Below are 16466 nucleotides of genomic sequence, written 5' to 3' on the forward strand. Positions count from 1 at the left end.
TGATTATTTTCTTTCATTATAAGATGGTGAAACACGCTCTGTGTATTTTCCACACAAGCCGAAGGTTACAGACTTCAACTGCTGCTCGGTTTCATGTCGATCAACGAGCGGTTTCAACTTTTTTGCGATTCATTTGTAGAGGAAGGATCTGCTGAACTCTTGTTGTGTTTGTTCTGCGTGTTCCCTCGGTTCTAACAGGAACAGGCAGTCCTGACAGTGCAGACACTGATGTCAGTAAATATAAATAAAAGATATGAAGGAAGCCACTGAGGGACATGATAAACGTAGACCTCGTAAACAAGCACACGATCAAGTCTCATGATGTGCGACGCTTACACCACACGGTGTCTTTTACCACAAACGCATAAAGCTTATGATCGGATGAACGTGACGTAAAGTTACTGACGACACAGCCCACTTTAAACCACACAATAAGGTGGAATGTGTTTGGTGTGGGTCCACCCTTCCCTGTGTGTGTGTGTGTGTGTGTGTGTGTGTGTGTGTGTTCATATATATACACTCATACATGCCCCTTCCTTCCGTCTATTTCTCTGACATCCTATCTCTCATCAAGCAGCCGATGGCCATTTCCTGTTCATGCTATGCTTCTTTTTTTTTTTTTTTTTTTTGGTGCATCTGGTCCCTGACGAGCCTGGTGTCCCTAAGCTGCACCAAGTGTCTGACATGTCCATCCATGTTACTGATGAGAGGCAGCTACAACAGGACTCTCTGCAGCTTAATCTGAACCAGCAAAAGAATGGCGGGCTGTATGATTGCCAGCCTGCAGGTATGTAGTGAGTTTTGGGCGCATGGATCTATCAGACGCGTTTGTTGTAGCTAACCCTGCGGAGGAAAGCAGTGACCTCTGGGTACTGCAGCTCTGAGCTGAAGAGGACTCTGCTGCTGTGACCGTCTCAGGGAGATCCGAAACACTGAGGGGGTGAAATCTGAGTTCCACTGAGGTCGCTTTTCTCTTACTGTCAGCACAGTGTGTGTGTGTGTGTGTGTGTGTGTGTGTGTGTGTGTGTGTGTGTGTGTGTGAGAGAGATAAGAGAGAAAGGCAATACTCTGTAATGTGCATTTTACCGGAGGGATTATGCAGAGTCAAACTCCTTTGTCTCTGAACATGAAGAAATAATTAATAAAGTTCACACTGAGAAGAAGCAAAGCGTGGAGCAAAAATATGTTATTGTGAATTATTGATAGTTGTAATTCTTCTGACAAATTAAATCTTTTCTTTCTGATGAAAGTCTGAAAATAAATAAATCACTTAACAAGAGGTTGTGAGTTAACTCTGCTTACAAGACACAAATAAAGTAGGAACCTGTGGTAAATGATTCCACTTTGATTGAAACTTCAGCAAGGCGGTGGCTTTCTTCTTTAGTTACTGTTCTCACCACTTCTCCTGAAGCACTTCCCCTTTCCTGACACGCCAACTGCTCGGTTTACGGTCTGCAGTAACTGGAAGGCTCACTGAACGCCACGCTCTGCTCCTCTGTCATGTTACTGGGGGGGGGGGGATTTGCCCAGCTCTCCATGCAACATGCTCAGCAGAGAGGACAGCCTGATGTCCTGAGTGTACCTCTAGGTTGATGGTGTGTGTGTGTGTGTGTGTGTGTGTGTGTGTGTGTGTGTGTGTGTGTGTGTGTGTGTGTGTGTGTGTGTGTGTGTGTGTGTGTGTGTGCGCGTGTGTGCGCGCGCAGTGGTGAAGTGTGCTTTTGTCTTAACAAAAAGGAGAAAAGAATAAAAGCGTGAATGCTCTTGCAAGTCGATTTGAGACCGGTCACTTTGAAATACTTCAAACAAGATGGAGAATTCAAATTGGATTAATTTAAAATATGTTAATTTTCGTAAATTAGATTTTCTGTTACTTCCTCCAACCACATCTCTTTACCCCAACCGTGTCATGGTGCGACAAACAGGGTCAAAAACAATATTGAGTTGTGCTAATCCCATGAGAGATCATAGCTGTTTTTCCATCCTCTTAACCCTGATCGTCAGCAAAACAGGATCTTTATCAACAACAACAGCAGCAGCATCATCATCATCATCCACAGAAGAAGAGGAACAGAAGCCACACTGCCTCATGATTGGCTGCCCAAAGAGCCCACCTGTTACCTCCAGATGTGTCTCCCTACAGGCCTACACACAGAGGGGCTGGAGCTGGGTTTACAGGCCAAAAACACTGGGCATTGTCCCACCGGGACAATTCAATCCACTTGTTTAACAGTCTGACTGACCAAACACAATGACGGCACTCACGGGTACTCTGCAAACAGACGAACAATGAATGAGCGGAGACAAGCCGAGCAGCGTGGTGTAACTAACAGCTAATGGCTCAGTGGTGCGGTAGAGTGATTGGGAAGTAAAATATTAATGATAGTAAAGAATACAGTGCATGATTATTTAGGGAATACATCATCACACCTGTAAAAAAAAAAAAAAAAAAAAAGGTTTAAATTTAGACTTTTCTACAACTTTAGACTCACCAAAGTAGAAGCGTATCAGGCAACCGACTTCTGGATTCATCCCCTCGCCCTGCACCCTCCACGGGTCTTCAAATCCCAGATTAGTGAGGTACTCATTGAGTATCTGAAGAGGCCTCTCGTCATCTCCCAGCCGCCGCACGGCTCCACCGTGCAGCTGGACGAAGAGGGCCGGTGTCGGACTAGCGATGACGGGCTCCGGCCATCCTCTGCTGCCCTCTGGGACCTCCGGGTCAGGCTGGCCACACGCTTGGCTGGACAGGGGCCGAGTCTGAGAGCTGCCGGGGCATTTGGATGGCGGTTCGATTAAGTCGGGGGCCTCCACGTCGTCACCGGCTGCAGGTACGGTGTCCCCGAGCGCGGCTGTCACTTGGCTGGAAGCACTGCGGGGGTCTGCGGTGGGCAGGTCAGCCTGCCGGTCTGCAGCACAGACGCCGCCGCCGGTTGGATGTGTTGGGGAGGAGGTGAGGTCCACTTCATCCGAGGAGCTCTCAAACGGGTCCGGCCCCTCCGTGGCGCTGTCACCGTTCGGACTCAACACCGAGGAGTCCGTGCCCAAACCCTGTCCGTCACTGAGCGAGTCCCGGTGCTCCGTGCTCCTGGGTCCGCCCGGGCTGAAGTCGTCACAGGTGCTGCTCTCCATGTCTGAACCGGAGTAGACCCCGTAACAGTCCGCCACACTCAGGCTCAAATCCACCCCGATGTCACTCAGGTAGACCTCCGATGAGGAGTTACTCGCGGTTTTATCGTCCAACAAGTTAGAGGACAGTTTAGCATCAGTGTAATGCGGTTTAATGAGTTCATTCTCCTCCGCTTTGGGGGTTTTGACATCCACGCTGCTTTCATCAGAATGCCCATTGCTAGCTTTACAATCATCGTTTAAGTCAACTAAAGCGGCGGCTTTGCAGCTGATTCTCAACACGGCCCCAGCTTTGCTCCCCTCCAGCCTACTGGCCACCTCTGTAGCGGTGGTGTCCACCGTGCAGAGCACCGGCCGGGGGTAGGAGGGCGTGAGCCAGTCGTGGACGTGTATGCAGCCGCGCCGCGAGTCCGATCTCACCCACGTCTTATCCGAGGCCTGGAGCTGCTTCGACTGCTTCTGCCGAAGAAAAGTCTTCCTGTCAAGGCTGAGGGTGCTCAGCGGCGAGGCGGAGGGAGCGGGACTGGCCCCCTCAGCGGAGGAGGACACGCCGGGCGAGCTGCTGGTCGGCGGAGCCCCCAGGGACAGATTCCTCTTGTGTCTCTGCCGTCTCTTGCTCAGCAAAGAGTTGACAGAAGCGGTGCTGTTGACAGACGTCAGGCTGTATATACTGGCTGTCTTAACGGCGGGAATGCTCATGTTTTTGGCCGCGCCGCCGATAGCGTTGGCCACTTGGTTCTGATAGATTCCGTTCCTTATCGCGATCTGGAGCAGGGAGGTGGCTGCGAGTCCCTTTCCAAAGAGTTTGGTCTCCGCGCCCCCACCGTCATCCTCCGCGAGTGAGGGTCTCTTTCCCGCAGACAGCGGCGTTAACGTTAATCCACTTGGCTTCGCGGGATTACTGTCACTGCTAGAATCAAGTGCCCCCTGTGGCGTTGGAGAAGTTGAAAGCGCTCCAGACTGCTTCTCCTTCACACTTTCCATCCTGTTAGCAAAGCAACGCCAGTTGGCGTCAGTTAGCTTGAACAGCCCGCAGGTGAATGCTAGCGCCCGTTAGCTCACTGCCGTTAGCTCGCTCCACTGGCGCTGTTCTCCCTGGGTGTGTGTGCGGCGCCACGTTAGCTTAGCATGCTAAAGTACTGTGCGATTCTTCCAAAAGAGTTGTCCCACTACATCATCCCATTTCGTAGAACACCCGTTAGCTCGCTCGAGGGAGCTAACCGGCCGGTCGACATTAGAAAACGCTTTTTCTAGTTGGTCGCCATGGAAGCTAACGCGAGAAGGCGCGACTGCAACTGTACAGACCGATGAGAGAGTGACGGTCAGCGGTACACCGTGGACAGGGCGGGGTCTCATTGGATATGAATTATGACGCCTTTGAGTGCTCCCGAAAGCTCGGAATTTGTAAAGCTATGTACATGACAGGGGATCTGACTTCTCGACGCGGTTAAAGCGTTGATAAATAAAAAATAAAAAAAACTGGGAATGTGCGAATTACCCGCAATGTTTATTATGTATTCAAGAGCGCAAGAAAAGCGATAGATTTAGCAAAAAGCGTTAATTAGTAAAGCATTAACTAATGCAGGCAAATGTAGCGAAGTAAAAAGTAAGCTACAACATTGTATAGTACAATACATATTTTGATATTCGGATAAATATAATAAACAAAAGATCCTTGTAGGCTCGAGGCGTAACGTTAGTTCTGTCCACTACCAAAGCCACGAAGTACAAGCTTCATTGAGTCCGTGAAGGCAACATACAGTGCGGTAATATTTAGTCTACTTTATCTGCTCCACCGGTCACATTTTAAGAGCATGCTTGCATGTAAACCCAAACCAAGAGTATTGTTTAGTTTTATGATGTGATTATATTTCATCTCGTAAATGTATACAAGTAAGCGTACCCGACAACTGGCTGCATAGTTTATTTCGTGTCAATAACAAAACATAGACGAGTTGTAGCTCGTCTTTTGGCGCCACCTAGTGGGAAAAAGGCCACATCACAATGGCGACCAGTAATTCTGTAGAAACTGCTTATTATTTTACTCGTTACAAGTCAGTAGTGGAAGAGGTATTCAGATCCTTTACTTAAGCTAAATAAAAGTAGCAACAAGACAATATTTTCCCATTACAGGTAGGCTACAGGTCATGCATTCAAGATGGATGGATGGATAGATAGATAGATAGATAGATAGATAGATAGATAGATAGATAGATAGATAGATAGTTTACTGTTTGTCCTCAAGTAGTCCAAGTAAGACATACAATATCATACAAAGACCCACAGACACAGATTAACACAACATACTACAGACTTGGTTTAAAGTATCAAAAGTAAAAGTATTCTTTATTGTGCAGGTGAACAGTGTGTGTTGCACTTTAGTGGGTCATGGTGAAGCAATTTCAAACAATTTTATTTTGTAGTTGAATCCCAAACAATGCCTCATATTTCATTTTTTTGTTGGCACAAAATCTTAATCGATGTAAAAAGTTTATTTCTCATGCAGTAGAAGTAGAAGTATAAAGTAGCAGATAATGGAAATACTCAAGCGCAATTATCTCAAATTTGTACTTGAGTATCCCAGATGAGTACATGTGCTTTGTTTACATTGTGCTGCTAGTTCGCACACCGACACAACAAATCCTTGGTATGATTCAAAAGTAGTTTCTCTCCCTTATCGAATGAGGGGCTGGAGTGTCCTTGACATAAACAAGTTCATACATTCTTTGTGTTTCTATGCTTCCATGGAGCACAGACACAGCAGAGATCTCTCTGTTTATTCAGCCACATATATGCTCATTGTTTTTAAGAGAGACGTATCAGTGTGTTATAACCGCCCCGGTCTTTGTCGATTTCTCATGCACACCAAAGCTGTCACACTGCAGTCCAACAGAGGGCAAAGTGCAAGCTGCACTGTGACTTTATAGTCCAGCCTGCTCTCTCTCTCTCTCTCTCTCTCTCTCTCTCTCTCTCTCTCTCTCTTGCTCTCCTTCTCTTCCTCCCTCCCCTGTCAAGTCTCCACCTCGTTTTCTATACCAGTCAGACTTTCACTCACCAGGCGACATATTTGCTGTGATTTTCTTGTTTATTGCAACATCAGCAAAGGTAAGACCCCTTCCCGTTGTCTAAAATGTTTATTTTTTTGATTTAAAGTAATCTACAGCGATTGTTAATCCACTCCCATGAAGCGTCCCACTTGTTCAGCATGGCCAGTTCAATGTTCATTCATGTGGGGCAAACTGGACATATTGCTGCTCCCTCCTTGAATGTGAACGGGGCACTGATGGGGGTCTAAATCTGATTCTAGACCACCACTTTCAGTAAACAAAGGGGACATGTGATGGGTGGTAAATCTCGGGGGGATTAATAGTAAAAAGTGCCTCCCTGCAGATGCACTGAGAGGGGGAGATTAGCCTACTGACACATTAAGACACTGAGCCCCAGGAGACATGTTTCCACTGGGATTCAGTCCACTTCAAGAGGCCGTTTAATCTCGCAGTAAATCTCAAAAGCCTACTTTTCTAAGGTCAAGTGAATCAGCCTCCGGTGGGGATGTGATAATCCCTTTTATTACTAATGCAAAGGAACTCGCCTTGAATCAAGTGACATGGATTTGATACTAATTAGATGGAGTTGTAATTGATTGAGATATCCTTGAAACAAGTAGAATCAAATGAAATGACCTCATCCCGTTGGCGGATTTAAGTCAATTTATGAATTATCAGATAAGACTGTACAACTAAACAGTCTCTGTGGGGATAAAATGAACTAAAGGGAGAGTAGTTTACTGCTCTAATAAAAAGCCTTCAAGGAAGGGGGGGAAAGCAGAGAAGAAGAGGATCTAAATGGAGAAGAAACTAGTGGATGAGAAGCACAACAATAGCTGGTTCACAGTGAGGTGTTGCTGTCAACTTTCAGTTCTGGTATTTTGCACAAACACTTTCTATTTCAAAGAATCTGTTGGTTGAGTTACAGACGCTCTGATGCTTCTATTCCTGCTGGATTTCAGAAGGCAGAGGAAGTTTGTTTGACTGTCAAAAAGGACAGAGAAGAAAGAAACAAAGATGGCTAATCCACTTCAGAATGCTGTCCTTTAAAATGGGAAATAGAGACTATATTTAGTACAAGCTCAAGGATATTGCTGAGAAAGCTCTCCCTATAGCAACGTGTGTGTATGTGTGTGTGTGTGTGTGGTTGAGTCACTCACTTCCGTTTGTTCTTGGTTCCTCAGGCAGAGCTGACAAATTTAGATTGCAGAAAGTCTAAAAATGTTGAGAAAACAGAGCAGAAATACAAGAGTAGTCAGTCATTAAGATTGTTTGCCCAACCCTGTCAACCGTTTCAGCCGAGACACGTCACACACTCTCAAAAACAGAGTGAGGAGTACATGTTTGTATCATGTTTGTGTCATGTTTGTGTCATGTTTGTGTCATGTTTGTGTCATGCTTGTGTCATGTTTGTGTCATGTTTGTGTCATGTTTGTGTCATGTTTGTGTCATGTTTGTGTCATGTTTGGGTCATGTTTGTGTCATGTTTGGGTCATGTTTGTGTCATGTTTGTGTCATGTTTGTGTCATGTTTGGGTCATGTTTGTGTCATGTTTGTGTCATGTTTGTGTCATGTTTGTGTCATGCTTGTGTCATGTTTGTGTCATGTTTGGGTCATGTTTGTGTCATGTTTGTGTCATGTTTAATTCATGTTTGTGTCATGTTTGTGTCATGTTTGTGTCATGTTTGGGTCATGTTTGTGTCATGTTTGTGTCATGTTTGTATCATGTTTGTGTCATGTTTGTGTCATGTTTGTGTCATGTTTGGGTCATGTTTGTGTCATGTTTGTGTCATGTTTGGGTCATGTTTGTGTCATGTTTGTGTCATGTTTGTGTCATGTTTGTATCATGTTTGTGTCATGTTTGTGTCATGTTTGTGTCATGTTTGTCTCATGTTTGTGTCATGTTTGTATCATGTTTGTGTCATGTTTGTATCATGTTTGTGTCATGTTTGTATCATGTTTGTGTCATGTTTGTGTCATGTTTGTATCATGTTTGTGTCATGTTTGTGTCATGTTTGTATCATGTTTGTGTCATGTTTGTGTCATGTTTGTGTCATGTTTGTGTCATGTTTGTTTCATGTTTGTGTCATGTTTGTGTCATGTTTGTGTCATGTTTGTGTCATGTTTGTGTCATGCTTGTACTGGATCAGGTCTTTGTCCTAGCACTTGTAATTGGTCTTTTTTAAGTCACTTTATTTTTCTTCCAAAACCAAAAGAAATAGGGGAACATGAAAAAGAAAAATAGCACAATGATTCACTGCATATTTCCCAAAGAGCATATAGACCATTGTTTGTACGTCTTGGTGACTTGGGGTACGCTACTGCATTTCTAACTTTAAAGGAACAAATTGTGGATATGAAATAGAGGGTTTGTACTTGTACACGCCTGCGACAAGTATTTGTTCTCCAATATGCACACTTCTGCTGTATGCCTCATTCTGAGAATGTTGGTTTCCTGCTCAGTTAAATGAAAGAAAAACTATTTAATTCAACTTAATTGTATATTTGGATCAATAACTCGGTCCGGTCAGACCTCATGAATCCTCTTCTGATGATGTCAGGTTAAGTGTTACTCATTTGACCACCCTGACCATAATACAGATGACACTATTTGGTTTACCGTGTACTCTGTCAGCGACCAACATGTTGAGTCTTGACAGGTTTGACCCTGATCACTCGTGCTGCAGTGGGTCCCGGTAGGCTGTTCTTGTACCGTTGCTCTGGTGGAAACGGTTGTAACATTGTTTACGGTGCTGTGGTCACATGGTCGGGGTGAAGGCAAGGTTAACCACAGCCCGTCTGTTGATCTCACACCCATTGACGTGCACTAACATGTGTGTAGTTGTTGCTGGTCCATATCCTAACACCCAGCCCAGAACTATGCACTCCAAGGGTCACAGAAGAATTTTAGGGGTTTTCAAGAACAGGTAGACTGCAGGGATTATTTTATGTGATGTTCCCAGACAAATTTCTTAAAAAATTCCAAACTATTCCTTCAAGATTTGGGCCTTAATGTGTGTTAACTTCCTACACAGTCGCTTTGAGTTCTAATAATAGCATTTATTTGCTAGCTGTAAGTACAAAATGACTCTCAACTTGTATCAGTGTCATCAACGCTGCCGTTGATAAAATGATCAATTTTAAGGTCTCAGAAATCTTTTCAGCTCCTTTAACCTAATCACAGATAACAACTCTATCACGAATAAAGAAGCAGACCTCAGTTCATAGTTGGAACTTTCATAGAAGTGAATTAGAGAATAACTTTCCCTTTTTTCAAATCATAGGAGCATCAATGCATGATACTAAAAGTAAACCTTCAGGAAACATCGTGTGAATAAGTCACGCTGTGATCGTCCTACGGTCGTGGGTTTTTGTGTTCTTATCAGAGTCTGTGTTTGAGTTGATGATGATGAGTAATGAGATTATCTGGTGTTTCTTCTGTGACTCATCGTCACCTCTGATCCGGTCACGAGCCGTGAAGAAGGTTTCCATTGACTCGCCCTTTTGTTCAGTTCCTTGTTCTTGTGGCCTTGACCCCGTTTTGTTTTAGCATCGCGTCCCGTAAAAAAGGATTTTTAAAATTACTAAGGCTTGACCTGGTTTGAACTCGTGTGGGCCAAAGATACTCATCATCTGCTGACCCGCAGAGAAAATTCTCACTTCCCCTAGAATCTCCACGACTTTCATTCTTGCGCTTCCCGTAGGCTACCCGTGTGACCGAGATCGGTCATGGAGGAACAGCGGCGAATCGATCTGACCTACATCACCGAATGCATCATCACCATATCCTGCCCTCCTGGATGTCCAGAGAAGATCTACCTGCAGGACCTGCAGGAGATCATTCTCATGCTGCAGTCCAAGCATGGACACCACTACATGGTGAGCTGGAACACACACACACACACACACACACACACACACACACACACACACAGAGCTGGAAGAAACACTCACATCTTGAGTAAAAGTAATAATACCACAACGCAGAAGAATCACAGAGTCACATATATGTCTTGATTTGAATTTGTCCTTCCTCCTTCAGCTCATCAACCTCTCACAGAAAAACAAAACTCTCACTGAAATGAACCACAAGGTAATGATGACTCCCCTGAGTACCTGTCTGAGAGGTCATATGTAGAAGTGTACATGTGTGTGTTACAGTGTGTGTGTGCTTTGTGTGTCAGGTTTTGGACACAGGTTGGGTGGATCTCCTGGCCCCTGACCTGGATCACATCGTTAGCGTGTGCACCACAATGAAGAACTGGCTGCAAACACATCCGAAGCACGTCCTGGTGTTACACTGCCGGGTAAAGCGTCACCGGTCTCCTCCGCACACACCGACACCGACATGTGTTGTTTGTTTTTTTGTTTTTTAAATCAAACTATCGGTGAAAATGTTCCGCTCATTCATCCTGATTTTGCGGTTCCACAGGGATGTAAAGGTCGGCTCGGAGTTCTGGTGGCGTCTTACATCCACTTCAGCAACATGTCAGCCAGGTAACACCGATGCCATGTGAATCTGTTCAAATGCTGTGTGTGTGTGTGTGTGTGTGTGTGTGTGTGGGGGGGGGGGGGGGGGGGCATTTAACTTTAATCATTTGCAAACCAATGGAAATTGGCAATGGACGACAAGTCCGTAGTAAATGATGTAAATGCTGACTAGTCTGCTACTAATCATCCACATCTGTCAACATCAATATTGCGATTCAATTTGACACAGATATTTGGGGGTTTCCCAAAGGATGAATGTTAAAGCGACTGTTTATATCGTCGGAGGTATTTGCAGATCAAGGAGCGCTGACAGAACAATAGAGCGAACGGAGGCTGACAGCCAAAGGGCAGGAACAGGACGGCTGAGTGAGGAGACTTTGAACCAGACTGTTATTTGATTTCCGGGCAGGGATCCTGTTGCCGCTGGACACTAGCAGATTTATTGACTCTTAATTTACCTGCATGACAGAGTCTTTGCCTAGAAGACGCACCATTTTTTAAAATTTCGATGGAAAGCATTTTCGTAGCAAACATTACGGCCTTTGCGGTTTATGTGGCTGCATGGTTTCTGTTTTATGGTTTAAATGTGAGTTATAGAAAGTTATTAACATCCTCTTTTGCATGTCTAAGCATGGGATGATTCGATAGGTTAGTTCGACGCAAATCAATATCCACTGAATGTGCAGAATAAAGAGGAAGATGCGGCTGGTTTCTGCACTGTCGGCGTGTTTGTGTACTGTTCATGACTCACTGTTGAGAAAGATCTGATCGTGACCGTTGTCCCTCTATGGGCTCGTGTGAGCGTTTGTGAGTGACTGTAAATCTGACATGGTTTGTTTTTAAGCTACAAAATATATTTACTTTGTTTTCTTCTGGTGGTCTCAAGTCAAGCACACAGTTTCTTTTTGTTTGTTTTGAGATTCTGGTCCAGAAGAAGTGAGTTTACCAGACCTGCAGGCCGCTGAGGATAGTGGCTCAAGGCTACAGTAGCTGCTGCTGCTGCCATAACACACACACACACACACACACACACACACACACACACACACACACACACACACACACACACACACACATCTCTGTCACACGTTGAGTTGCATTGTGGGAAGAAGAAGAATGCTGGGAATAAAGATGCAATGCAAAACAAATTCAAGCTGACATATTTGGTGCTATCAATTGAGGTAATTCTGTGGTTGAGAAAACAAGGTCTATTTAGTACGTTCTAGAGCTTTCGATCACACCACATGATCTTCATCTCTGTGGGTTTGGCTGCACAGCATGAGTTTTTGCTGAGTGGCTCACCAGAGGCAGACATCTCAGAGTTAGATGTGTCAAAAAAACTCAAACTATCTGCGCGTTTAGATGCGACTTCAGGTACACTCAGGTGAACTGAGGAGTGTGAAACGCATCACCATCTGAATATCTGCCTCTCTCTCAGTGCAGAACTTTCTCTCGACCACTTCGCCATGAGGAGGTTCTACAATGACAAACTGTCGGCTCTGATGACCCCCTCGCAAAAACGGTAAGACCGGGGTTGGTTGAGCGGGACCACCGCGGGTCAAAGGTCAGCTCCGCTTCAGGCCTCGGCCTCTGATCTTCGGTGTAGACCGAGGAATCTGCTCTGACTGTTGACCTCAGGGTGCAGAGTCACTAATCACCTGATTTATCCTCTTGTGAAATAGTCACTGTAATAACGCTACAATAAGGCGCTGAAACAAGAAGGTGTCAATGAACATCACAACCACACTTGTCTCCGGTCACAGCAGCATGAATGCGTCTCTCTGTGCTCTGCAGGTATGTGTGGATGCTGGGGAGCATGTTGAAGGGCGGACTGAGGATGTGCCCCTCGCCCTCTTTCCTCCTGTGTGTTGTTCTGCACCGTCTCCCCAAAATACGACCGGATGGAGGTAAGCCGAGTCGAGTCAAAGTCTCAAGCCTGAAGTCGACAGCTCTGCTTCAGTGTCACGCTTCTTGAACAATGCTGAACATTGAGCGCCATGTTTTGTGATGAAAGTCTTCCTTTCCCCAGCGTGCAGTCTCTTCCTGAGGGTCTACCAGAGTCTACAAGCTGTTTGCACGTCAGCGGTCTAGTAAGAAACCCACATCAGATCACATTGTAGTCTCCTAACATGGCAGGATGTTACTCGGAATAGGACACAGTGTGTAACGTGTGTTTGTATCAATGTCAGCCATGCTAATGCAGCCCAGACAGACCGCCTCTACTTTGTGCTGCAGCCAGCTCAGCTGCTCAAAGGGGACATCATGGTGAGTGGCATTGTTTTTATTTATCATTTATGTTTGTAAATAAAGGTATTGTTTTCAACTGCGGTATCAGGAACAGATTGTAAAATGTTTATTACGAGGAACCATTAGAAGCCAACCCTGCAGAAACCCTATTTGACTTGCCTTGATACGAATGCATTTATTCTGATTTAAGTATTAAGGAAAATTAATATATATATTTAATAAATACAGTTATTTGTTCCTCAAGTTCAGCCTCCCTTTCAGGTGAAACGGTATATTTACAGATCTGTAATTTCCAATATTTTTCCAGTCCGAGAAAAATACCATAGAATTGGTACTAATATTAATTTTAGAGAAAATGGCTCCAAAGAAAGCTTATTAAATATGAACTATGCATCTATTATTGGATGCTATTGTCCATGTTGAATTAAAAGCTTGCATATTGACAAATTTCACATGTTTTAATGTTCAGCTGACACTGGTTAAAAGAGTTTACCATAGAAATGAACTGGAGTTAATTTATTAGAAGCGTCTCTTTCTTTCTATAATTTGCATCAAATTGCACAATTCTTTCCGGGAACATTTTTAGAAATGATCAGAAAATGTATTCAGAAATATCGGACTTGTAAAATGTAGCGTTACAATTTATTGTTCTATTGTAAAGTCTTATATGTTTAAAATGTATTTAAAAAATATGACAAAATAAATCACAAATATTAAAGACATAAATACTAATAAATCCTTAATTAAATGTCAAAACCCAATTGACAGGACGTGGTTCTTTACTGTCCCTTCACCTCAGTGGACTGATTAGAGCAGCACTTCTTCTTCTTCTTCTGGTTTTAGGTGGTGTGTTATGATAAAAGCAGCCGGTCGGCCAGCCGTCAGGTCGTCTTCCGTCTCCAGTTTCATACGGGCCTGGTACTCGAACACGCCCTCACTTTCTGTAAGGCCGACCTGGACTGTGCCAGTGAAGGTATTTATAAGTTTCAGCCGCTATCGCACTCTGCAGCAATACCCATCTCAATCAGTAACCGATAAACGCTTCAGTCTTCCTCCAGTGTAAATAACACCTGTCAGAACTAACCTTGGACCCCGTATCAGCTGTGCTGGTGTGCAGCTGTGAAACACACATGGAAATGTGTCCAGTGTGGAAAGTTTACCGTCCAGCTGTCTGTGTTTTGTTATTATTCCAGATGCCCGGTTCCCAGAAGATGGAAAAGTGGAGCTGTTGCTTTCTGACAGCCCTGAAAAGATTACAGGTACACTTCTCCTGAAGCTTGTAGTGAACTAAAGGCGCATACAAATATCGACCTCATTGTGGCGCTGTGGGAAAAGTCAGGGAAGCCATTGTGATTCATCCTCTGGGGACAATGAATGTGTGAACCAAATGTCGTGGAAATAGTTCTGATATTTTAACGGAGGGTCAGAAACCGCGGGGCCAACAGACCCTGAAAAAAGTAAAGTTATCCAGTAACCTTGTCATCCTGTCTGACCCCGTCGTCGTTGGGAACCACTGCTCAAGCTGACACACCCAAACACCTGGACACCCAGAACACACTCACACACTCACACACTCACACACTCACACACTCACACACTCATCCACGCAGACACATTATTTGGGCTGCATGTGAACAAAGACTGCACCAGACATCACTGTCTCCGATTCAAGCAGAAGAGACAGAAATGACTCAAGTTTGAAACATTACACCTGCACACACACACACACACACACACACACACACACACACACACACACACACACACACACACACACACACACACACACACACACACACTACTTGTGAATGAATAACACGACCATCAAGTTAAACAAACGGTCACCCAGGAGGGGGCAGTGTTGGACGTCGGGAGAACGGCACGACAGCCAAACTGGCGCTCAGCGCTCACGATCGCACTCCTCACCTCTCAGCAGGAAGCAATATGAGGAGTTATCACACACACACACACACACATCTGACAGGAATTCTGACTGGAGATACTGTACACGCTAAAACACAGGACACACACACACACACACACACACACACACACACACACACACACACACATGCTAGACACAAACATTGAGCAAAACCAGAATGAAAGCTCACACTATTTGTTAAATCAAACTTCAAATGAGATCTGGTATCAGCTGGTGTTATGTGTGTGTGTGTGTGTGTGTGTGTGTGTGTGTGTGCGTGTGTTTAACTGACTCCTGACCAGGACTGCCTCTTTGTCTGCTGCTCTGTTTGTCATTTGCATGTGCAGGCAGAGAGCTGTGGGACAACGGACGCTGCGTGACGGTGGACTACGACACCTTCGACCCTTTGGTGAGACGAGATTCCTATCGAGACACGTCTTCTCTCCAGACAGGTGAGCAGCCTTCTGTGGTTTTCCATTAGGTAACGTCTTTACTTCTTCTCTTTCACTTTCTCTTCCTGTTGTTCTCCATTCCCCGTTGTGTCTCTGGCTTAATCATTAGACAGCTATTCAACAGCGAGGCACTACTTCTGAAGACACGGCACATCATGGGAGGTAAATGAGTGCCTCTGCTCTTACATAACGGTGACCTTTATTCTGTCTCCATGGTGGCATTCTTAGGAAAAGTAGAATGCCAATCCAGAGCTGCTTAGCTTTGACTTTTAGAAGTTTTATCTCCGTCCACAACAAATGATTTGGCCTCCATCCATTCCTGACGGACAGGAAGCTATGAGAGTCAACAGATCAACACCACTTTCACTACACAGGATTTCCAGTAAATGGTGTAAAACCTCATGGGTATCGTTCTTTAATGATCCTCCTGCTAATCTATTTTTATACACTGGATCACAAGTCTGCGTGTAACGTAACATCAGTTGGTCTCAGTGCTGAACCAGAGAGAACTAGAAGAGCTCTCTGAGAGCGCCATGCCCTATCTCGCACTGTTAATAAAAGTGTTTCCGCCCCGCGATTCGGACCCGCTCCACAGAAGAAAAAAAAAAAAACACGTTCATATCATATGTGATTTGGACCAACTCCAGCCCGTGAGCAGCTACTGGCTCAGGTGCGCGTGAGACGACAGTGGCGCAGATGCTGCGATAGCATTTCAGTTAAATCAGAACTGGAGAGTATTTCTCCACCGAAAGAAGAGCAAAGAACCGCGTTGAGAGGCTTTTCTCGATGGAAAAGGTGTTTTTGCTCCTCTATCGACTCGCTTCTGCAAGCGTTTGATTGACAGATGGTTCATCCAGTTACCTGCCAGGTATTTCTTTTTTTAAACAGTCTCCAATGACGGCTTCGGAGACGATTCAGCGTAGCAAACCATCTGGCGGTCAGGTTAGGTGGGGACCAAAATGGAGCTAAAAGAAGATTGAATAACGGACATAAATTCATCAGGTTGACACAAACACCACCAGGTGGATGTGGAAGTAGGCAGCTGTTTGCTAACAGCTTAGTCTTAACGACTTTAAAAGATGATTTGTCAAAGTTAAGTGTTTTTTTTCCCCCCCAAAGCTTGTTGGGGAGTTTTGCCAAAAGCACATCAGTGAATGTATCTCCGGCTGCTCTTCAGAA

The 16466-nt window shown here is 44.8% G+C and overlaps 2 protein-coding genes across 2 annotated transcripts in view; one reads left to right on the plus strand and one right to left on the minus strand.

Annotated features, from left to right (window-relative positions):
• LOC137883550 (PH domain leucine-rich repeat protein phosphatase 1-like) overlaps positions 1-4457 on the minus strand; it is a 14178-nt gene extending 9721 nt beyond the window's left edge. The window contains exon 1 of the mRNA XM_068725080.1: positions 2490-4457. Coding sequence (XP_068581181.1) covers positions 2490-4110 — 1621 coding nt within the window. The 5' untranslated portion in view covers positions 4111-4457. The remainder of the gene's footprint in view (positions 1-2489) is intronic.
• Positions 4458-6097: 1640 nt separating this feature from the next.
• The window catches only part of tns3.2 (tensin 3, tandem duplicate 2), a 35458-nt gene continuing 25089 nt past the window's right edge, over positions 6098-16466 (plus strand). Inside the window, 12 exon segments of the mRNA XM_068725081.1 lie at positions 6098-6231; positions 9878-10052; positions 10216-10266; positions 10358-10480; positions 10606-10670; positions 12103-12186; positions 12459-12571; positions 12694-12754; positions 12854-12929; positions 13755-13884; positions 14105-14170; positions 15183-15287. Of these exon segments, the coding sequence (XP_068581182.1) occupies positions 9903-10052; positions 10216-10266; positions 10358-10480; positions 10606-10670; positions 12103-12186; positions 12459-12571; positions 12694-12754; positions 12854-12929; positions 13755-13884; positions 14105-14170; positions 15183-15287 (1024 nt within the window). The 5' untranslated portion in view covers positions 6098-6231; positions 9878-9902.

The sequence above is a fragment of the Cebidichthys violaceus genome, unplaced genomic scaffold, assembly GCF_023349555.1.
Source record: "Cebidichthys violaceus isolate CVI_PGR_0920_01 unplaced genomic scaffold, fCebVio1.0.p SCAF_33, whole genome shotgun sequence".
NCBI lineage: Eukaryota > Metazoa > Chordata > Actinopteri > Perciformes > Stichaeidae > Cebidichthys > Cebidichthys violaceus.